Source organism: Pteropus alecto, unplaced genomic scaffold (assembly GCF_000325575.1).
Source record: "Pteropus alecto unplaced genomic scaffold, ASM32557v1 scaffold45, whole genome shotgun sequence".
Classification (NCBI taxonomy): Eukaryota; Metazoa; Chordata; class Mammalia; order Chiroptera; family Pteropodidae; genus Pteropus; species Pteropus alecto.
The window spans coordinates 36,239,584-36,263,447 of NW_006442491.1; the positions used below are offsets into that span (position 1 = coordinate 36,239,584).

Genomic DNA, 23,864 nt, shown 5'->3' on the forward strand with positions numbered 1-23,864 from the left:
CTCCCCTTTTTTTATTGCCTGCTCTGAGCTTGGGGGGTCCCTTAGAGCCATAGATGCCACCTATATCGTGAGAGGGGCGGACCCCATCATTTCGAAGGTCACCTCCAGTTGTGCCGTTTGACGATTCTAAACACTTTTACTGCTGCTTCTACTGCAAGAGTGGAGGAACTGGAAGAAATGGAAGATGATAATCAGGACTCTTTCGATCCACGAAACGGGCAGGCATCTCCTTCCCTCTTGGGTGTTGGAGCCGTTAGCCCTGTGCCTGAGGCTGCCTGAGAAATACGCCCTGAGCAGAAGCGGTCGTGGGTAGAGCTAGTCCCCGAGCTTTGAGCGGTGTTCCCGCCGGCAGTTCACGGGCTTGGAACACGAGTGGGCCAGCCCATGTCACAGACGCCCTTCGTTCCTGGGTTGGCTATGTCCAGGTTAATGTTGGCCAAAAGTTAAAAACCAAGAAGGTGGAGACATGTCACTTTGCGCCAGTTGTCCTAAGAGAGGAGTCCACGCGTCAGTAGCTGGAAGAGCCCTCTGTGGGCCTGTAGGTCAGAGCAATCCTTCATGTCGCAGATGAGGAAGCGGATGCCTGGGGACGTGGACAGGGCTATCCAGGGGCTCGCGGGCGACGAAGACCAGAGACTAAGGCTCCCTCGTCGTGTCTGCGTGTCCGCCTGCACCCCCAGACTGCCGACACCCAGAGGCAGAGAGCCCTTGCATGCCCCCGACATGTATTTCTCCGCCTCTGGCAACACTGTCTAGTCTTTGCATTGACCTTTCGTTGAAGATTAACCTACAAATCCTACGGATACAGCTCAGTCACTAGTACCCAGATCAAGAAACAGAACGAAACCGATGCCTCACGCCTCCTCCCAGTCACTTCCCCCCGGTCACCACTATTCTGTTTTACTTTTTCTTCCAACTTCCTCAATACAATGTGGAGGCCTGACTTCTTCCTGTTGTTGTTGAATCACCAAATAGAGAACATACTTTGCTTTTGGTTGAAATTCGGAAGGGAATCTTTAGTATTTCAAGTGGAAAGGGTCAGATTTCCTGATGAAATTGCTCTAGGACCCACGCGTTCCCAAACTGGAGTTTCCTTCTGATTCCTTAAACCTTTCGAAACCGCGTTTCTCAGATGTTCCTGAATTGATCGCCTGCCGTCTCGAACCCACGTTTTCCAAGAAACGCTGGGCATTTTTGAACTGGCTTCTTTTCACCTGAAACCCTGTACCCAGGAAAGTCCCTTTGCTCCCTGTAGGTATTCTGTAGGCAGAGGTGGCTATCGAACTAAAATGGGCCTGGGATCGCAGGGGAGTAGCGGTCAATGGGCAGCCTCTGGGGAGGCTGCAGGGTGGGAGAGAGCTCGGTGTGTTGGAACACATGGGTGACGTGTCCTTTCCTATGATCCCCCAGGCCCTCCTCACGGCTCCCAGACCTGCACGGGCCTCCTCGCCAGCTCTGCCTGCCCAGCTATATGACGTGCCTACCCAGAGCCGGGGTCCCCCAGCCCTGCAGGTGAGCCTTGCCCTCGGCCCTGCTCCCCACGGGCCTCTCTGCCCAGAGCGTGGGGTCCTCAGCGTCACGCAGACGTTACATTTCAGCTTCACCCGCGGGGGGCTCTGGGCATCCGTCCGCTCCGGGTACCAAAGGGCGCGTCACCTCTCAGAAGCCAGCTCTGTGCCCAAGGAGTCCAGACTCGCTCAAGAGAATCTTATGACTATTTGAATGCTGGAGATTTTTTAAATTTTTACTTTTCTTTCGTAATAGATATTTCACATCTATGTACACACACATACGTATGCATTTTTTTTAAAATAGTATTTTGAAAGATATACATCTCAGTCTTAACATGATCGTGGGTTATCTTAACATTGATTATCCCTAGAGGATGAAATCTTTGGTCTTTTTAAAACTTATCTGTAAGTAGGGGGAACATCAAATTCGTAAGGCGTGCTTCATGTAACGGGGAAATCGTTCATTTCTTAGCCCAGCCACACAGCCCAGTGGCTGCTTTTACTCGGCGCCATCAGAGCTTAGAGATCGTCAGGAGTCCTAACCGCGGGGCTGCCCGGCCCTACCGCACCCCAGACTCTGTGTGATGTCTGGGTGGGCCCAGCAAAAGGGATTTTAAAGCTCCAGGTGATTCGATGGTGCAGCCAGGGCTGAGACTGACATTCTAGTCTAAAGTAACCTTCAGCCTGGCTGTGACCTTCTGGTCACTCACTGCGGGCCCCAAAGCTCTAAATGAAGATGCCATCGCGTGACTGCCTCGCTCACCTTCCCCTCATTCTGCTGATCCTGTTTTTATTTAAAATGTGGATTTCATTCGTCATCATTTTTTTTCACATTAATTGTGATTTTTAAAAAGAGCGCGTTAAAATATTATTTACCGCGATCACCGAGTTTTCTGGTGCCCCCTGAAGATATCGTGCCCAGGCCTAGTGCTACACTCTCCTCACCCTGGTCCCAGCCCTGAGAACAGGCCACCCCCAGCCAGCTTCGTTGGCACATTCTCACCCTCGGCTTTTCTCAAGCCAGACTTAGTCCCCGTGCACTGGGCCCCCAAGCTCTGGTGGCACAACTTAAGTCATTGAGGGTCCCATTGGAGCACTTCCCACTTTGCTTAAGGGTTAGTGAAAAGCACCCCCACCCTTCCCCACCTGATGAGGTAGAGATGGGGGGCGGGGTCAGTGGGAAACTCACAGCCCAACTTTCTCCAAAAACACCCCTCTCCAAATTCCATCTTTTTCTCTCCTTTGCAAAACCTTTTTTGCTTCTCTGACGCCTCACCTCGGAGCATGGAACCTATCTTTCACGTCCCAATACATGTACTTTCTAATTGCTGCATGAGAAAATGCATGTTGCCTATTCAGGCACCTGTCTTGCTCATCACTGGGTGTGTACACGTCGTTTGGCTGAGTGTCTAGTAGCTAATAGGCACTCAGTAAATATTTGCAGGCTGAATACATGAGTGATAAGCTCAGGAAAATTTCTACTGAGAAAGGCAAACGAGCAGGACCGTGAAGCCCAATCTCATTTATTCTTCTTTAATTCCCTCTCAAGGCTCTGAGCTGCCATCTTTAACTCAGGCAGCCGTGGCTCATTCTGTGTACAGTTTGCCCACTTTCCGTTGAGAGGGCATCTTTTTAATGCACAAAGTCCACTATTGAAATGACCCCCACGGCGGCCCATAAGCTCCCGCCGAAGAGCATCATGACCAGAAGCCCCGAAATCTTCAGTGATTTGCTTTTCCGTTTGGAAAACAAAAAACCAAAAAACGCTGGCAAGGGCGAGTTTGTGATGGGCGGCCATCAGGAAGGAAACAGGCACATCGTCTTCCTTTGTGGTCTTTCTCCAGGAGCCAAAGAAGCAGCAGTTATACGACATACCCACCAGCGCCCAAAAGGCAGGATGCAGTCCCCCCGCCGGCCAACAAAGTGTAAGTATGATGCGGTCCCGAGATTCGATGCTGTGAAAACCTCAGCATCCTCCAGGACATTGAATAGCTTGGTCAGAGTGAGGGCGGCAGCTTCCTCGCGGCAGACCTCTTCTCTTCCGACCCCCGAAGCGCAGTGGCGTTCAGGAACAGGGCCGGCTGTGTGGTTGGAGCACATCCTCTCACTTCTGATTCTATTACAGACTTAGCACACGTATTCAGATAACTCCGGCAAAGGGCCCAGTGCGGTGCGTGGCACAGGGCGAGGCCTCGGACAAACGCTTCTGCTTGTTTTAGAGCTCAGAGACATGCTGTGTTACACTGGGTTTTTATTTGTATATGGGAGGGATGCCTTAATTTGAAATCCGTATAATCCGTGTTTAGCTTTGGATTCTGTCACATGTATATGCTGAACATGCGTACGCCCAAGCTTATCGGGGAAGGCTTTGCAAAAGGGGTGCCATCTCACGAGGGCTGCACAGGGGTTTGTTAGATGCGAAGGAAAGGGTCGGGGGCGGGGGGAGCATTCAGAGCAGGAGGACCTGTTTGGGCGAAATCAGATGTCGCGGGATAGAGTGACCATTCTAAGTTTCGGGAAAGGTAAACAGCCTGGGCGGCTGGACCTACGGGGAGGGTGGCGGCAGGCACGATGGAGGCACGATGGAGGTGGAGAGAAAGAAGGCTGAGAGGGAGGGCGGGAGCAGACGGGAAGGCAGCGGCGATGCAAAGCCGCCGAGGAAGCTGGAGCAGGAAGGTGGCCGTCAGATTTTTCCGACGCGCAGTGCCCAGCACTTAGAAGGTCCTCGGCATCCTACACCTGTGCCACATGAGTCGCTCACACCACTTCTTGTTGCTGCTAAACTGGGTGACTTTGTGTGGCTCTTCACAGAGGCAGAGTGTTCCCGTGACATCAACAGCGGCCTTGAGGAAGGCCTGCTACAACACCTTACCAAACCCTCAGAAATCGGAATGGCTTTACGACACTCCAGTGCCTCCAGAAAAAGCCGATGGAAGAAACGCATCTCTAACCAGCTTTGTGGGAAAATCGGGACCCCATACTCTCCCCACGTGTATGTCCAGTTTCCACAGTCCTCCAAACACCAGAGCAAGGTCCCTCACTCCAGACCTGCATAAAAACGTGTCCATGCAGAAAAAACTCAGCGTTCCAGAAATTCCTCCTCATAGCTTTCTGGGACCCAGAGACACCTTCCCTTCGGACGAAAGTGTCGACTACGAGGTTCCTTCAAGTTTTCTGGTTCTCCGAGTGGAGCAGCAGAACACCAAGCCAAATATTTATGACATCCCGAAAGCTGCACCGACCGTCCCTCAGGCTGTGAAGGAGCTGGAGAAGGCTGACGGGTCTCCGGAGAACCCCGTGGACCATAACAGCTCGTGGTTCCCCAGACAGGCCACGTGGCTCTCTCCGGAGCCAGACAGGTCGTCCGTCAACAGTTCTGACAGCAGGGCCAGCGGCGTGTCTTCATGCTCCTCCGCATCCACGGACTCTTCATCCAGCTGCTTCTCGGAGGAGTCAGCAAAGGAGCCCTCCTTGGACCTGGACTCGGCCAAAGGGACGGTAATGGCTCTCCAGCAAAAGGTGGCCAGCGCCGTCGCGGGCCTGATGCTCTTTGTAAGTAGGAAGTGGAGGTTCAGAGACAACCTGGAGGCCAACATCGACGCAATCCACAGGGCCACCGACCACATAGAAGAATCTTTGAGAGAATTCCTAGATTTTGCCCGTGGAGTCTGTGGCACCGCCTGTAACCTCACCAACAGTAACCTTCAGGCCAGAATCAGGGAGCAGCTACAGACAGTCTCCAACTCCTACCAGGTCCTGCTCGAAACCAAGGACAGCCTGGATAGCTGCAGCTGGTCCCTGGAAGTCCTGGTGATGGACGAAGTCCAAAGCAGCCCGGATGACCTTGAGAGATTTGTCATGGTGGCGCGGATGGTTCCAGAAGACATCAAGAGGTTTGCCTCCATGCTCATTGCCAATGCGAGGCTCCTCTTCAAGCAGAATTGTGAAAAGGAAGAGACTGCGCATTTGACCCCAAATGCAGGATTCAAGCTTGCAAAATGCATCCAGCTTCCCCAAAGGGAAGTGGAATTCCCCCAAAGGAGTGCCCCTTCTATTAAACAGAGGCAAAGCGAACTCTCCCCTGAACTCTTAAAGAAAAATTGGACAAACGCCTGTGAACAGGTGAGTTCAGAGTCCTGAGAAGTACAATATAAAGGGGCTTCAGCGTTTAGCTGGTGTGGTCGCCCATAAGTTAGATGCTGAAAATCTCTCAATAGTCACATAGGCTTTGGGAGACACTGGTTCCATTTTTCCAAAAATAAAATTCATGAAAGTAAAATTCTAGATGCAATATTATTTATTAAGAAGCACGGTAAATAGTATTAAGGCACGTAAGCCGTCTTCTGGAAATTTGGGGCTTTTCAGTTTACCTCTGATAACTAAGATTACAAAGAATTTTAAAAGCCTTTTAAAATCCATCCTCTGAGCAAATATCTTAATCTCACCATCAAGTTTTCTCGCATTTTTTGAAAGTTATAAATTGAGTCATCGTCAGCGTGTTTCTTAGAAACAGAAGAGGAAGTATAAACACGCTTCCAAACACGCTTCCACATCATGCACGGTCTTAGCAGCCTCCACACTGCAGTTACTCTTAAAAACACTTTGCTGCATGACTTCAGATGCTCTAGAAAGAGACCCTTTAGTTCAAGCAAGTCTTAAGCACAGTTCAAGCACAGCAGGCCACCTGGGGGCTGTGTCAGGCGATCATTTGGCACTTTCAACCCCAGTCTTAGTATTCTGCTGAAATGCCCAGTGTGCTGTAAGGGCTATAACACATTCTAGAGAAGCTAGAAATGTAAATGTTTTTAATTTCCCAATTAAACTACACACGTGTGTGTGTGTGTATATAGTTATAAACATAGACATGACTTTTTAAAAAAACTGTGTGTCATCGTACTAAGCCATGTTGGTAGACGAAATTCAACCCTCGGACAGTCCAAGTGTTCTTTGTTGGGAAAAGACATCAGTAGGCAGAACAAAAATATGAAGAGGAAATGCTCACGCGTTAAAGTGGCCTCAAACAGCTGTATGATAGCGTGAAAGCACTCCAGTGGGTAATTCAAAAGGATTGTATTTTTCAGAAGTTGCCTAACCTAGAAGAGAAAGAAAAACCCTTCTTGAAACAAAGGTTGGATGAAAACGAAGCCTTAGAAGCACAGGTGAGCAATACCGCCCACGCTCCCCACGCTTTATCCCTGGAGATGTTTCCCGCTATGAGTAATTCCACAATAGAGCCATGGCCCACGCGGGAGGAGAATTGGGCTTTGCGATAGTGTTTCCTTTTGGTTGCAAAAGAACCCTAGAGATGAACGACCCAGTGAGCCCCGGGGCCCGGCACGTGACCCTTTACCCGTTCGTGAAGCCATGCGGGGTGCTCTGCAAAGCAGTCGTGACATGGCTGTAAAGAGCTCGGGCTCACGTTCCCTTTGACATGGTCCCCGAATGCTTCTGGTTATGACGCAAAGACTCTGGTGTCCTGAGCACCTCCTGCGGCCCCCCGTCCCGTCTCCCCCAGGGAGGTTTGTGTCTGGGCTCACACCGACACCCCCTCACTGTCTCGCATAGTAATTAATACACGGCCGTGTTCTCAGTGGCCACGGGGTTCGGCTGCAGGGAGAACTGGCTCTGGGACATGTCTCTGGAGACAGAGATGGGGCTCTTGAGGGAAGGGTGATGTGCTGTGCCGCCACCATAAGTGATGCACCCCGTCCACTCCAGCCCCTTCCCGGGGAGCTGGTGGGTCCAGCTCCAGCGGTATTTAGTGGTGATAGAGTAACCAGAGACAGTGCAAACTGAGACGAGCACAGCCTGCTGATGGAACCTATCTCTTATCTGTTGTTTTTTTCTCCTTCTCCAGGACCCCAGGTCTCCTCCCCGCCGGCCTTTGAGTCAGCAGGACCCCGAGAAGAAAATCCACCTCTCGGAACACTGCCGGCTCTATTTCGGGGCGCTCTTCAAAGCCATCGGTGTCTTTCACAGCAGCCTCCGCCACGGCCAGCCCCCCGAGGTCTTCATCACGCACAGCAAGCTGATCATCATGGTGGGACAGAAGCTGGTGGACACGCTGTGCAAGGAGACGCAGGACAGGGACCTGCGCAACGAGATCCTCTGCAGCAGCAACCACCTCTGCAGCCTGCTCAAGAACCTAGCCCTGGCCACCAAGCACGCCGTGCTCAAGTACCCGAGCCCCACAGCCCTGGGGCACCTCCAGGCCGAGGCGGAGAAGCTGGAGCAGCACACGCGGCAGTTCAGAGGGACGCTGGAGTGAGCTTCCCTCCCGTGCAACTCTGTCCCACGGGACAAGGCAGCCTGGGGGTACGCTATGGGCGGAAGTAATCATGGTGCCCAAAGCAGGTGTTCTCAGTGTCTGGGCAACCCCAGCGCATTGGCTTACCCCACGAGAGCCAGGGAAGAGAGGCAGCCATTAAGTAAGGACCGTGTATAAAGTGACGTGTGGAAACCGGTTTGTAGATTGTTTAAATGTGTGCCTGTTTTAAATTCATTCGTTCGGTATTTATTTATTGGGCACCTACTATATGTCAGATTCTAGGTGTTGGACAAATAGCAGTAAATTAAACAGAAGCCTTGCCTTAAGGGAGTTTACATTCTAGTGGGGAGACACAATAAAGTGGTGGAGAAATACACATAAAATATATCAGGTGCTAAGGAGAAAATAAAGTAAGAGAGAAGAATGAGACTTATTTTCGAATGATTAATTTCTTTTGCATCGTTAGGTAATATAATCAGCATTACATTTTTGGATTGAATTAATTCTGTAAGATTGGTATGAATCATGTATCTGTGTCTTACACCAAATATATATATATGTGTATATATATGTACATATATATATATATGCTATTTTGTCCAAGTTCAAGATGCATATTTGAACTTGGATAAGATAAAATAGCATATATTTGCAACCTAACATTTTGTTAGGTTTCCTTTTAACTTATTTTGTACATTATAGAGTCTGTGTTGATAAATTCAATATGCTCAATCAGCAAAGTTTTGTACCTCGACGGTCTCAAATCTGTTGTCATTTATAATATTATGTAAATATAAACATGAGTTGAAACATCCTTCGCAGCAGTCCTTCCTCTGGAAAGTCTTTGATCTGTGTTACCTGGGTTCCAATGTTGCTTCTGCTATTCAAATGCTTCTCCCCAGAGTGTTTGGGGAGGTGCAGCAGAGGCCACAGTCTCGTGCGGAAGGCTAACGGGAAAATCAAAGCCATCGCCCATCGCGGTACAGCCAGGAAGTGTCGCGTGAACAGGTCGCCCTTCCCCGGGCACAGATCTAAAAGTGGCTCGGAGCGCCCCTCCTCTTCCTCAGACCACCCCCTCTTCTCCTAGCAGCTGGGCCTTTTGCTCATGTTGCTATGGTTACATCATCCCTACTTCACCTCAAGTGAAGGTGCACGTTCCTGTATGTATCCCAGCCGTGGAACACCGTGCCTGGAAAGAGCATCTGCAACCTGGAAGTCACCTGAAATGGTACCAGGTCCAGTTCCCATCCGCTGCTCTGCACTTAGTAGGCGCTTTAAAATTGTTGGCGGCTGGAAGGCTGGTTGCTTTCACCAATAGTTCCCAGGTTCCTAGAGAAGGAGTCCACTCGGCGAGGCTTGGTTCCCTGGACCGCAACGGAGAGCCCCAACTTCTCTGAACAGCTGTGACGTGCATCGGCTAGGATCCCTTCTGTTACGCATGATCGAAAAAACACATCTAGTCTGTCTTAAGCAATAAAGGAAATTTAACAATTCAAGTATTTTAAAATAATCCAGGGGCGGACTGACCCAGACCAGCCGGTTCGGGGTGATCCAACAGCATCTGCGGGCCGCGTTTCTCCATCCCACTTTTTCCAGGTCAACTCTCACGGTTGCAAGGTGGCTGCCCCACATCGTATCTGGTGCCAGACCCTCGAAGCTCTGGCGAGCAGGGCATGTGATAACCAGGGGGACCTAGACCTGGAATTCCCCCCCCCTCCTCCCCCTGCCACGTGTCTTGAGAAAGGGGCGGCTCTGCCAAGACTGTGAAACATTTGAGATGTTCCCCCTATTTCAGATTAAGCTCAGCCTGCCACAGTTTCATAGAGGCTGACAGAAGACATGAGATTCTGGGGTCAGAGACTGTGTCGGGGGTCCCCAAGACCACCCTGTGGCCCAATGATTCGGTAGGAGGATGGCCAGGACTCAGCATAGAGTCCTGCTCATGGCCATGATCTATCACAGCAAAGGAAAAGGGTGGGCGGGGGGAGTGTGCAGCGGAAACCAGGCTCAAGCTGCCAAGAGTCCCCACCTGGGAGCCACACAGGACACCCTTCCTCTCCTCTAGTAATGAGCTATGATGACGCATGGGCGACGTCGCCAGCCAGGGAAGCTCATGAGAGCCCAGCGCCCAGGGTTTTATTGGGGCTGATCGTGTGGGCAGCCTCTGCGTGGCACAGGCACCCAGTTCCAGACCCGCAGAAGGAAACCGGGTGTTCAGCATGAGTCGCGTGGTTCATACAACCAGTGGAGACCACTGAGCCATTCTTGTCAACTCTGGGGGTGCTGGGAACCCTCCCAGGTCCAAGTTGCCGTACAACCAAAGGCCAGACTCGCAAGGGCAGCCTAATATCCTAGTCTTCTAAGGACATAAGTCAAGGCTGTTCTGTCGACTCTTGTGCACAGGAAAGAACTTTTCTTACACCATCGGGAGAGCTCTCACTTCATATTTACACCCCTCCCCGAGTTCCCACGGGCAATGCGAAGGTGGCCACGCATTGCTGTGCACACAATGGGTTATGTCAAGGCCAAGGAACTCTTGAAAACCCCGATCTGCACAAGCCTGATGAAGCTTTAGGTCCGAGGGCGATGGTATCTTTTTATTATGTTGAGCAGCGAACAAGCCTGCCCTTCTGCTCTGGAGGGAGACGCGACCTCTGTCTGTCCTCTGAGCGTGCTTGGAGTGATGGATAGCCCAAAACAAGATGCCACTAATGCCTCTGCTCAGAAGACATGAAGCAAGGCAAGAGACCCCTGGAGAACTGCGTCCCGCCCAGCAGGAGCTCCCAGCAAAGTCAGGAGGGAAGTCGGGGACGAAAGGGGGTTCCTGCAGGGACACACCCATATCTGTCTGCCCCAGTGGGCAAAATGACCTTTCACACAACAATAACAACAGCACGTGTGTGTTAAGTGATTAGCACAGTTCCAGACACTGTTCTAATGCTTGAAGTGTCTCAACTCATTTAGTGCTTCCTAAGTGATATAGTCTCCAATAGGTAATGAACAGGTCTCTATTGGTATCAGAACACTATGTGTGTATGTACATGTGTGCATAGATAGATATAATTACATCTGGAGATAGATATCTATATAGCTATGTTTATCCATCTACTTTGGGGGAATGAGTTCAAAGCAAGGACCCTTGTTGACGGAGTACCAAACCACTGGGTTTAAAACAATGAAAACTGCTCTTGGCTAAATGTGTTGGCTTCTTCGTTTTTTCTTTTGAAAGAGCAGTTATGGGATGAGTTTCCACTGATAAATTCAATAGGATACTGACTTCTGAAAAAAAAATGTTAAAGAATAAAATCACATTTTTTTAAGCTTTTGGTATCTTTTTGTTCAGTATTTTTCTTCGGTGCCCAGAATTCTATACCATTTCCTCTCAAGCTAGGAAGAGGAAATGGTGGGCGGCGTGGAGGTGGTTGGTGGTAGCAACTCGACCTCAATTAAGTTAAATTACATCTGCAGGATGGAAGGTGTGGGGAGCCCCGTGTAGAGATCTTCCAGTGTGACAAGCACTGGGGATCCACGTTTCTGGTTTGGTGGCAACTTTTTTTTTTTTTTAATAAAACCTCTTTTAAAAAATGTACGTTCTCTGCAGGTCTCCAAAAGCTTCCCGTTTGCAAAGGTTGCCCGTGCGTGTCAACCATTTGCTAATGCCCTTCCCACCTAGGGAAGAGTGTTCCCATAGAGGGAGCAGCAAGACAAGGGTCCAGAAGTGGAAGGACACCTAGAGAGGTCAAGGAGAGGGACCGCTGGCGTGACTGGAGTGAGTGAGAGAGAGAAAAGCAGCCTGCGTGAGCTGGAGGATAGCCAGGGGCCAGTTCATGGAAGTCCTGAACATTTCTGGCATGTCTTTAATATTTTCCTAAGACTGCTAATTAAAAGTAAATTTCGTCTTATCTCAGTAATTGCCTTGATTTTCATCTTTATTTTAACCCTCTTTGTAACATCTTCCTAAGAGTAAACTTAAGTGATGGTTGTGAAATTCTTAAAGAATTCTAACCCATAGTTGTTTTGGGGTTGGCTTGTTTATTTGTTTGTTTTTAATGCTAACTCTTAAAATGAGTTACTCCAAATGTCGGCTTTTTTTCAGACAGAATTTTAAACTGTAGCTATGGAAGAACACACGGGCAGAGCTAACAGGAAATCGAATCCTCAAAGGTTTAGAAGGCTGAAATAGTTGGGAAACTATAGTGACAGGCAGTAGAAACATTGAAAGTACTGATTCTTAGCCTGGGCCTGTAGCAAAACTTCCTGTATACTAACAGATATTCTTCTGGGAATAAGTCCAAAGTTTTCATCAAGTTCTCCAATAGGTCTAATGACCCCAAAAGGTTAAGAAATACTGGTTTTGCTAGAGGGTAACGGTTTTTTCTTTCATGATTTCCTTCCTCTCCCGCCTTTCAAATCCACAGGTTGACAGAGGGGGCAGGGCAGGGAGTCGTTAGCAAGGATCCCTATAAAAGGAAGATTCATTACGAGTTCGTTCAACAAGGGCAGCGGAAAGAAGTAGCAGGTAATGACAACTGCTTCCCAGTGTGGCCAGGAGAACAAAAAGTCTCAAATCAAGTAAAGCACCAAACACAGTGACTGACAAGCAGCCAGGCCTCAACACAAATTAGTTGCTATTGACGATAATAATAAACCATACAAATGTGTTATTGGCTGTGTAAAGTCTGCATGTGGCACAACGTAGCCTAGAGACCAAGACTCTAAAAGAGGAAACCAGAGAGGAAGAGAGGAAAAAGTCCAGCTGCCTGAGCTTTAACGGCCACACAGGTGGCACTGCCGGGTGTCATCCGCAGCACCTGGGGAAAAGGTTAAGGAACACGGCGTTTGTAGGTAGATGGGCCTCATTAGGGAAAGTTCCTCATCTTCTACTCCTTCTAATAGCACAGAAGCCCTCCAAGGCCTTCAAACTTCTTAGATTCACTGGCAAACGTACTCCTTGATCATAGACTAGCTATAGATTATCTGGTGACCGAGTGGGGTTGGAGTGGGGGTGGTTCTGCGCTGTCATTAACAAAACCTGCTGCACTTATATCAACAACACAGGGAGGGTCGAGACAAATATACAGAATGTCGACAGCGAGCATCTTGGCTGCATGGCCATCGCCAAGGGACAGAGCCTAACAGAACGAGGGTGACAATGGTGAGGGCCATCCCCAGCCTCTCCCGGTTCCCACCCATCCTGGAACCTTTAATAACTATTCCACCACTGCTTCTCTTTGGACCTCGTCTATTTAACCTCGTTGTCAAGTTCATTTCCTCCAGGCCTCAACAGTTTCATGAAAAGCGAATGTTCATGCCATGCTCCCAACCACTGAAACGCCCGGCTCAGGGCTGTAGCCCCACCCTGCCTCCAGATCCGGCTGCCAGAGAGTTACACTCCTCCCCGGTTTAGAGTCCCGACGACGTGCCTCTGTCACGTGCCTCTGTCACCAAGTAGTTTCAGAAGAAGCCTTCTGCCCAATCCCCTTAAGATTAAGTAGGATAAAAATCTCTCGGGGGGGTAATGTGGTGGGTAGTCACGTAGCCAGAACCTGCAGCTGAGGAAAACAACCTTGAGTCACACAGTCCCTGGAAGAAACAAAGAGCAGATAGAACCATAATCATAGGAGAGATAAGTGGACCCAGAGAAAGTTCCTAAAGTCACGCGTGCATGTAAGTTAAAAGAGTTGTCCTATAGTTAACTCATTATCATAGCAAAAAACACACCATTTAAGATGCTAATGAGACGTGCCACGGATGAAGAAGCACAGGTACTGCTGGGAAAGACCTGCCTCAACACACTTTGGGGAGGGAAAAAGGAAAGAGGAAGGGGCGGCCCCTAACCCCCAGAGCCTATTAATCCACAGAACCTGTAGATCTCGGGGAGCCCCACAATTCTCCTCCAGACTGCACTCCCTTGGTGCATCCAGTTTCTGCTCTAGTAGACCTTTCTCTCCGCAAAACTGTTTTGCTGACTATCCTGAGATGGGCCAGGACTCCTGCACCAGTAACATTTCTTCTCACCCGCTGTGTGCCCCTGACTCAAGACACCTTGTGCATCTGAATCTCAGGTTCGTCATTTGAAAAAAAAGGAGGCATGACACCCCTTCAGGCTGTGAAGAGAGAAAGGAAACTGTGCCTTCAAATCTCTCAGTGCACGGTCATAGTTTAGTAAAGAGCGGCTATTTTTATTTTTTCTTCCCAAATGAGCTCGGCGAGGGGCAGATTTAGTTGCCAAAAAGCACTGATTTGAGGGTCTGTCTAAAAATCCTTGGGTTTATGCTGTTCTGTATCTGATTTTCTGTCCCCTCGGAGAGAAACCCAACCTTGGCACCCACTCCCAGCTCTCTCACTGACTAGCTGGCTGTGTGGCCTCGAACGAGTCATCTTATCTTCCCAGGCTTCTATTTTCTTACCAGAAAATAGATTCTAACAGTACTTATCAGTTTCAGGGACTGCCAAACCGCGCTTGTGGCCTTCTGTGAATGAGTCTGCACTTTGTTTTGGTTTATTGAGGAAATGACTACGGAGTGTCCCAAAGACTGAGGAGAAAACAACATCATGGACTTTACCATTCTTGTGACTGGCATAAAAATGAATCATAAGCCAACGAGAGACCAACTGATTAAAGGGTTTATTTTCTTTTAATTCTCAACAGTTGTGATGGCGGATAATCCAATCAGATAGCTCTCAAAGTTTCCATATCAATGTATTTTCTATTCCCAAGTGAGGGATATTTTCAGCTTTGTTATATTTTACTTTGGTCATCACTATAACATCCAATCATAAAAACCCGCCTGCCTCGCAGTGAGTAGGCTTTCTAATAATATTCATAGTAAGTAATGGAACAGAGAGAGAGACGGTCCAGGGCACGAGAGCAGACAATCATGGATGTTAGCAGGGGTTTTAGAAGGGACTTGAGTTCTCATTACAGATACAATACAGCCTGTCTCTTGGAAAGGCCATTTAAATGTCAGTGTCTCTTTTATAATTTTATCTGTTAACTATATCTGCTTTTTGATAAATTTCTTTCAGACTTCGGGGGCTGTGAATGAAGCACATACGTGTCCAAACTTTCATGTATATACAATATACGACAGCATCAGAAAGTTTCAGGCCTTAGATAATCTTACTCTCCCCCTAATCTATAAATCCTACGATTTGCTGTGAGTGCTTAGGTCACAGTGGGCGCTCAATAAAGATGCGTTCCCCGTTTTAAACACATAAACGTTAACTGAATAATAGATGCCATTCGTTCGCTTAGCAACCGGGTCTTAGCAACGGCCCCACCCCGCTGCGTCGCGACGGGCGTTCTGCGTCACAGCGGCGCGCCGGAAGTGACTGCAGCGGTCGCCGAAGACGCCGGAAGTTGACGGTGCGGCGAATCGCTGCTGGCTCCCGCTCCCGGTTTGCGATGGGTTGCGACGGGGGAACAATCCCCAAGAGGCACGAGCTGGTGAAGGGACCCAAGAAGGTTGAGAAGGTCAGCAGGGAGGGCCTGGGGGGTACTGGGGGTGCTGAGGCCAACAGGGAGCGAGGGGAGGTGGGGGTGGGGTGGGGTCCGTGGGTTTCCAGATGCTGCTGCGCTCTTTTTTTCCCATTAGGAGAACTCAGAATTAAGAACAATGTTAATAATGTAACCTTTATTGAATACTGGATACTGCCTTTCACTCGGTAGTACCCTGAATTTTGAGTATCTCATGCAGTTCTCACATTGGTACGTGCCGTCGTTATGCTCACTTTTCAGAAATGCAGATTGAGGGTGAAGAGAACGTTGCAACGCTAGTAAGTGGCAGAGCCAGGATTTGAAGCCTGTCTGCCGTTAGTGACCGTGATACAGATGACTGCTGTTTATCGACTTTGCAATACACTAACATCAATCTTCAGGGACGTCTTCCCAAATCATTCCCCTGATTAGCCCCATGAGATCGGGTCCTCTTAAAAACTGCCTTACCACCTTATACATTTTGTTCATGGTTGATTAATGTCCGTCTCAGGGAACATTAAGCTCCTAGTGGCAGTCTGTGCCTTTCCCTCCCTTCTACAACGTACACAGTTCCTAGCACAATAAATACAGTATAGTGAATGAATGAGTAATTCCTAATTCTCAACAGGTAATCGGCAACATTATATATAATAATTTCCATGCTCCCGCTAGGGAAATTGAGTCAGTAATGTAACCAAGATCTCACAACCTGTAGGTAATGAAACCAAGAATCCCAAACATTTATTCAGAATTTCAAAGTTAGCACTAGTAATTACTTTTTAATAATAGAAAGCATGTAAAGTACTTTATACAATGTTTCACTGATGACAGGTCTCAGCATTCACTACAGAGTGAATTCTGATAAAAGCTATTTAAGCTGCCAAAGTGTGGCTTTGGGTCTGGGGAATGGATAGAATAACAGTTGCAATAGTGCAGGTTTTGTTTTTGTTTTGTTTTGCTTGAAATAATAGAGAGGTAATAAAAAGTAGTGATTAAACACACGGTCCCTGAGCCAGCCTGCTCTTATCCCAGCTCCTACTTGGTGTGTGACTTTGGGCATGTAACCTAGCCTCTCGATGCCTCAGTTTCCTCCACAACAAAGGTAAAAATACTGAGTAATAGGGTTTCTATGAGGGCTAAAAGATAAGTCACAGAAACTGCTTAGCATAGTGCCTGGCCCACAATAAACACGTAAGCAGTTGCTGCTGCAAAAATTAAATTTAAGGGAATTTTTTTCTTTTTCTTTTTTTTCTTTTTCTATTTCTGTTTTTTTCCAAATGTGCCATCCTGTTAAACTATTGGTTTGGCATTTTAGGAGGGGAAAAGAGTGGGCCATGGACTATTCTATAGATAAAAATATCATTTGAGGCTTGTGAATGATCTTACATCTGGATTTTCATGCTGTGGATAAGGTTTTGATATTTCCCCTAGTGAAGAGTTTGCAAAAAGTGCTTCTGTTAAATTGGTGATTTTATGAAGAATTATATAGCCTATGTGCTGAACTTTATAAAAGAAGATCTATCTTTTCAATTCTTAGTCCTTAAATTCTGCTAAAATCTCGGAGCCTTTCCCTTGTTAGAAATTAACCTGTACTGCTTTTTTACTGTATGGCTTCCCTAACTTATGGTTAAGATACAAATGTTAATATTCATATGTAGTTTCCATAAACAATTTAATAACTTGATGTAAACTGTTTCATCATGGGCGTCATGTTTATTTGACATAGTATCGATTACTTGGACTTTAAATCCCATCTTCTCTGTCACTCTCTTTGATTTAAAAACCAAAAATCATCACTGCGTGATACTACTAAATAAGCCATTATATGTAGAACTGTGAACTGTGTGTTTTTCAGAGGTGAAAATTAATTGAAAGGATTTTTTTTCTTTTCATAGGTTGACAAAGATGCTGAATTGGTGGCCCAGTGGAACTATTGTGCTCTAAGTCAAGAAATATTAAGGCGACCGATAGTTGCCTGTGAACTTGGCCGGTATGAATCCTTTACTTAATGAGACAAGTTTTTATTAAATGATTTTTAAAAGAATTTTAATATGTAAACACAGTTCTTGATTCATCAACTGTAAGTTATCTCAAGCAACTTCGAGAAGCCTAGGTTATCTTTCCCTGTCTGTGAAGATACTTCTATACTCTTTTATTCAGTGTGGTTTGTTTACTCTCCATGAGCTGAAAACTTGGGAATTAATAGGAGTGAAGTCATAAACAAATGCATGAAGGAGCCATGTGGGGTCAGTAGGGACGGTGGGGTCTGCGGGAAACTGGAGAGTTTATGTTCTGTGTGAAGAGGCGGCTGCCACTCAGGTCCAGCCAGTTTTTGCAGTTCAAGAATGTGGACCTAGTGGTTCCAGAACTTCTGGGGTTTTTTTGTCTTTCGTTTTTGTTTTGTTCCACCCCCCCGCCCCAGGAAAAGTTGAAAATGTATACCTTTAAAAATTTCTCAATGTTTAAAATCCTTTTTAAGGTCACAGTCAGCCCCTCAGACTGCCAGTTTGTAACCCTTGATTTAAACTAGTTTCTTTCTTTATATGCACTGGAAATAGTTGAGAAAAGACTAAATTTACTTTTTCAGTAAGGCTGGGTTTCTGTTATGAAATGTAAATGACTTTGGATTGTACTCAATTTAGTCTTCCTCCTTTGTGTGAAGGTTGGTTGTTACCCGAATGTTTGACTGTTCCTTTTGTTGCAGACTCTATAACAAAGACGCAGTCATTGAGTTCCTGTTGGACAAATCTGCCGAAAAGGCTCTTGGGAAGGCAGCATCTCACATTAAGAGCATTAAGGTAAGACGGCTGATTCTGAGGTGCTCCAAGTCTCAGTGGTTAAGGTTTATTTTATAGAATTCGTGTATACTATAGACTGAACTAGATATTTGGAATTCCAGTCCTTGGGCAGGTCACTAAACACTGAAGCCAGAAGGTCACACACCTTTACTTCCTGCGTTATAAATCTGTTACGATTTAATTGTGTGAAAGGGCTTTAAAAATGCTTAATGAGGTGTATGAATGTTGAGAGGCTTTGTTTTTGTAGTTAAAACTCAGCTTCTTGAATTTTTGATTTGGAAGACACTTGTAGAATTACAGTTTATTAGCTCAGTCACTTAAATCATTGCGGTTATCTCCTACTGACTAAAAGTTCTGATCGGCCTTTAAAGTTCTTTATTAAAAGTGAAAATACAAGTTTTTTAGTAAAAGTAGTTTGTTGAGAAGACAGAACCTTTCAAATCTGGTCAGTAGGAGAAAAATCCAAAAAGGTGAAGAATTTGAGAACCATCAAGCTTGTCAAACACTTCATCTCACACTCTGTCAATAACTCCTTGAGGCCACATGGCTAGTTAGGCTTAAAGTAGTCTAAGGCTTGCGGTTTTTCTTTTTCTTTTTTTCCTTCTCTTTCTTTTTAAATTTTTTATCATTAGTCTTTTGTTTGAATTCTTGGAGTGATTACAGGATACAGGATATGTCTCGTAATCAGACAGATTAGCAATTCTCAAATGTAGCTGACAGTAGTGCTATAGAAATAATCGTGTTGATTTTTGTCATCTTTTACCTTGGGAAGAGAATTCATTCCTTAAAAACCCTTGGTGGCATAATTATCTCAAAAATGTGATTATCGTTTCATTGCATTTTTTGATACAATTTTACACTTACAAAAAAATAGTATTCAGTATGTGGAGTTGAACTTTTGATGCCAAAAAAATAAACCTTCCAAGAAATTTGAACCGTAAAGATAAAAGGATTCAAATAAAGCAATGCACATGTACAAGGTTATCATTATAAGTCAGTAAGTTTTAAGAATCTTGTTTTCTATCCCAATTTATGATTTAATATTATATCTATGTTAATTGGCGACCAAAGGAAGGTAGCTAGGAAGAAGAGGTTTGGATGGGAAGGGACTAGAATGACAGTTTCTCTGTTGATTTATGTGGTTATTAAGGATAAGAATGATCCGTTTATCAAATGAATTCTTAAAGTAATGACGGTTTTTCACAGAATGTGACAGAACTGAGGCTTTCTGATAATCCTGCGTGGAAAGGAGATAAAGGAAACACAAAAGGTGACAAACACGACGACCTGCAGCGGGCACGTTTCATCTGCCCCGTCGTGGGCTTGGAGATGAATGGGCGACACAGGTCAGTCTGGTTACGTAACACTGGTACTGCTAGGGTCCGTGCCGTAGCTCGATAGCCACACAGACTTCTTTACGGTGTCCTTTGGTTTGCATAGTGCCTGAGACACTCATCACGAGACCACGTGCATCCCCTTTCAGCCATTCGTAATGTGGCGTCCAGGCCCACTCAGCTTTGTTGTCTGCGGCCTTACGAACTTGAGAGTAGGAGAACCTGAAGTAAAGAGGGATTTTTAAAAACAAAGGGCAGTTGTTTCCTGTCAAACAAATCCCATTCCCTTATAATTGGTAAAAATTCCGTGGTGGAAAACTGTTACACAGTGTGTGGTTGTCAGCCAGCTAAAGGCCCGCCTGATAATCATAATTCGCTTTGAATGTTTGGCTAACAGACCATCCAGCTAGAGCACCAGAAATCTAAAGTTGAGATTTATACAGCAAGCGTAAGCGACCTGTCTACTTCTCCCTTAAAAAATATGAACGTCGAATGGGTTGGTAGGTGTCTTTTTATAGGATGTCTCACTAAGCCAAGACTTTGAACTCTTTTTTTCCCACCATTTAGAAATATCTTTAATGGTTGTTAGGCCAGTCAGTCATCTGGAATCTTCCATCTAACATGGTGCATGTTGAAAGGTAGTCATTTTTACTATTTATTGGAAACTGGTGGGAAAGCATCTCAAGTAAGCAAAAACGTTTATTGAGGTATAAACAGCCATACTTAATCTGGAGCATTCTGGCGCGTGTGCATTCATTCTCAGACACGTGTGTGCTCTGTGTGGCTAAACACACCAGAGAAACTGACCACTGTGCTCTGAGACAGGGTAACATGGCTGTATGGGTTTGTAAAATTGAGGGCCAGGGACCTCTGCCTTTAAAGGTGTATGTTTTACCTCAGTTATTCTGGATTTAAATCATTGAGGCCTCCCTTTAAAATTTCACCGTTTAATGGTAATTATGTGAGGTGATGGACGTGTTTTTTAGCTTCACTATGATGACCATTTCACAATGTATACATGTATCATATCGAATTGTACATCTTAAATAATACAGTTTCCCCCTCACAAAAGTATAGTACCTATGCCATTATGCCTAGATAAAACAGAAAAAAGAGAAGTAATGAAGTAAGCTGAAGTTCACCATTCGGGTCAAGCAGAAGGTATTCTATGGAACCAGACTCGTGTACCCGTCTGCCCTCACCTCAGCCCTGGCAACTGCCGGTGTGCTTTCTGTCCCAGCGGGTCTACGTATCCTGGATATTTCACATAAATAGAAGCACACAGTATGTGACCTTTTGGGCCTGGCTTCCCACTTCTTTTTAAGAAAACCATGATTCACCTCAAAAGAGGAACTTAGAAACAAACGCACCTCTGGGGTCCCGAGCAGGAGTTACCTGTAGCCTCTTGCTCTCACTGCGGCTTCCCTTAGTTTTCTTCCTTTCCATTTGCTCGTCTCCTTGTTCTCTTCCCAGTTAATCGGGCTTTGCCCCTTTTGGCTTTGCCCCGCTCCTGTGAATAGGGTCTTCCCATTAGAAAATTTATTTATGTATTTAGTAAAGTTTGTATAATAAAGATTTAAACATATAGAAAAATAGAAATTACTAGCCTAATAAAAACACTGAGCCTTTATTTAAAGAAAAACCTAATTTCCTAAATTACTAACTGTTGTAAGCATCCATAAAATAGGATTTCTTTTGGTCCTAAACAACATTTAATAATGTAGCAGTGTTATTAATTGGGTGTTTGTCAGGCCGGTCTGCAGCTGCTGTAATCCCAGGAAACTGGCAAACGTTTCTGTCGTGGCACTTTTAGAGGAACGTGTAAAGTCGAATGTCAAGTCGCCCCCGCGCCTTCCCTCTCCGCACCCCCGCCCCCCGCCCCACCAGTCCTAGTCTTCAGTTGTAGCATTATGAGTTGTTTGGTGTTTAGCTCTCCCCCAGACCCTCCCAACACCAACACACACACCACGCTCCCCTCCCCTCTGCAAATAGAAATATACACGTGTACTTGTCACAGTCATGGAGTCATATTATACATACACTGTGACTTCTTTTTTATCCCTACTTTTCTAATTTAAACGTGTTTCCCTGGCCTTGCATGGAGACTTACCTTACTCTTTTTAGTAGCCGTGTGGATATTTATAATTTATTAACCATTCCCCAGCTGATGACCCCTTAAGCGGTTTGCTCCTTTTCCTCATTATAAGCAGTGCTGCGCTACACAACTTCATAAATACAAGTTTTTTGCATTTGCACGCTTGTGGGCATGTTTCTTTAGGAGAAATACTGAAAAGTGTGCTTTACTCGATATTGCCACATTGTCCTCTTACGATGCTGTACAGTGTCGGACCCTCCCACCAACAGGCATGCCTGTTTCCTTGGACGGCTTCCAGCTGGGTCCTTCATTCTCCGTCATTATTGCCTGATAGAGAAAATACTACATGTCATCGCTCTGAAAAGCATTTCTTTAATTAATAGTTTGGTTTAAGCATCCATTATGTGCTTTGGCCATTTGTATTTCTTTTGTGAACCATATGTTAATGCCTTTTGCCCATTTTTTGTATTGTTTAATATTGCCTTTTAAGACCTTTTTGAATATTTTTTAACTCTGAATTGCATCTATGTTTAAAATGTTTTTTTCCTGAGTTTCTATTCTGTCCTTTTACGTTTGTGGGGTTTTTTAAAATGTATTTATTTTTATTTGTAGGAGACACTTTATTCCAAAGGCTTATTGCAGAGGGGCGGGAATGGGACTATGGCCTGTGTTTGTGCTTTTAATTTATATGTACACATTTAGAACATACTAATTATTTTTCTTAATGGAATCAAATGTAACCGTCTTTCTTTGTGGTTCTTGGCCTTTTTAGAAACTGAACAAATGCTAATTGATAATGTGGGCGATAATTTTTAAATTAGTATTTAAGTCATTCTTCACATTGGATTATTTCTCCAGGTTTTGCTTCCTGCGGAGCTGTGGTTGCGTGTTTTCTGAACGAGCCTTGAAAGAGATAAAAGCGGAAGTTTGTCACACAGTGAGTTGTTGACATATATCATTTGTTCCTTCTTGGTAGCTGAAGAAATCAGCTGGTCCAGGGTCCTTTCCTCCATGTGTTATTTCAAACATCCCACAGTTCTTTCTGTTTAAAATCCTTCCACAGCGTCAGACTGCCTCTTGTGACATGTCCCTGCCTGCCCGTTCAGCTCAGACTAAGCTCAGGCAGCTCCCCAAGTGAGCGCCTCTCGTTCGATACCTTTGTTCTCTGCCCTGCCAGCCTGCAAGGCCCTTCCTGGGCCCCTAGTTCCCGAGCGATTGCTCCGTCTGTGAGCCCTCGCTACCAAACCCCTCCCCGTCCCCCGGCCCCGTGGAGCCCACTGAGCTCATCAGAACGCAGTTGGTAGTTTGCGATGCTTCCCCCGCGGGACCGTGAGGGTTTCTCTTTTCTTTTTTTTTTCTTTTCTTTCCTTTTTTTTCCTTTTTCTTTTCTTTCCCTTTTCTTTTTTCTTTTCTTAATAAGACTTTATTTTTTTAGAGCAGTTTCAGGTTCACAGCAGCATTAAGAGGTAAGTAAGGGATTGCCCATGTTGCCTCTGCCCCCCTCCCCCATATGCACAGCCTTCCCCACCATCAACTCCCACGCCAGAGCGGCACATGCGCCACAGTCGATGAACCTGCCCTGACACGTTATCTTGATGCTGTATGTTCCGCAGACTTGGGCGAATGTGTAACACGTATCTGTCCTCATGGTGTCATACAGCATATTTTCACTGCGTGTGAGAGCGGGGCGCTTGTCCATCTCTCCTTCACCCGAGGGCTCGTCCTCTCCAGAGCGTGTCACGTGTCCTCAGTCAGTGCTCTTACAAGTGAGCAAACGGTTGATGTGAGCGCTTACCTCTCAGCTCGCGTGATGGAGATGCCGACGCCTTTGCTCTCGCGGTGTCGTGGCTGCCGCCGGGACGGGACGCTAGTGCCTTCGGTGCTCCGCCGGCCCGCGGAAAGCCAGGCATTTAGGTGAGGTGTTAGGGATGCCAGCAGCTCCTGGCTTTCCACTCTCATTAGCTCTGCTTGGACTTCGTGAGGCCTCCCTGTACTGTTCCGCTCTGCTGTGAATGATTTTTCATTGAACAACTCTTGTTGAATAACTGTTATGGGCAGCCCCTGCCCCAGACGCCGTACGGTGGGGTATCGGTGGGGGAGAGCGACACAGGCCCTGCCTGCATGGGACCCGCGTTCCGGCTAGAGAGAGAGACTCAAGTAACTAAGCAAGTTGTGACAGATGCGAGGAAGGGAGCCCAGAGGGTGCTGTACCAGAGGCCACCTTAGTGGTGATTGGCAGAGGTGCCTCTGGAGGTTTGAGCCAAGACCTGAGGGTGCGAAGGAGACAGCCAAGTGAAGCTGGAGCAGAATCTCAGCGGTAACAGAGGCCGCTGCTGGCTCAGGGAGCAGAAAGTGTGGCGGAGGATGGGGACAGGACT

General features: G+C 46.5%; 2 protein-coding genes across 2 annotated transcripts in view; both read left to right on the forward strand.

The window, feature by feature from the left end:
- Window positions 1-8,140, forward strand: part of CASS4 (Cas scaffold protein family member 4) — a 10,822-nt gene extending 2,682 nt beyond the window's left edge. Inside the window, exons 3-7 of the mRNA XM_006922094.2 lie at window positions 1,411-1,512; window positions 3,356-3,436; window positions 4,323-5,633; window positions 6,593-6,670; window positions 7,369-8,140. Of these exons, the coding sequence (XP_006922156.1) occupies window positions 1,411-1,512; window positions 3,356-3,436; window positions 4,323-5,633; window positions 6,593-6,670; window positions 7,369-7,779 (1,983 nt within the window). The 3' untranslated portion in view covers window positions 7,780-8,140. The remainder of the gene's footprint in view (window positions 1-1,410; window positions 1,513-3,355; window positions 3,437-4,322; window positions 5,634-6,592; window positions 6,671-7,368) is intronic.
- A 6,941-nt stretch (window positions 8,141-15,081) lies between these two features.
- RTF2 (replication termination factor 2) overlaps window positions 15,082-23,864 on the forward strand; it is a 32,011-nt gene continuing 23,228 nt past the window's right edge. Inside the window, exons 1-5 of the mRNA XM_006921933.3 lie at window positions 15,082-15,256; window positions 17,155-17,249; window positions 17,964-18,057; window positions 19,264-19,403; window positions 22,345-22,423. Coding sequence (XP_006921995.1) covers window positions 15,188-15,256; window positions 17,155-17,249; window positions 17,964-18,057; window positions 19,264-19,403; window positions 22,345-22,423 — 477 coding nt within the window. The 5' untranslated portion in view covers window positions 15,082-15,187. The remainder of the gene's footprint in view (window positions 15,257-17,154; window positions 17,250-17,963; window positions 18,058-19,263; window positions 19,404-22,344; window positions 22,424-23,864) is intronic.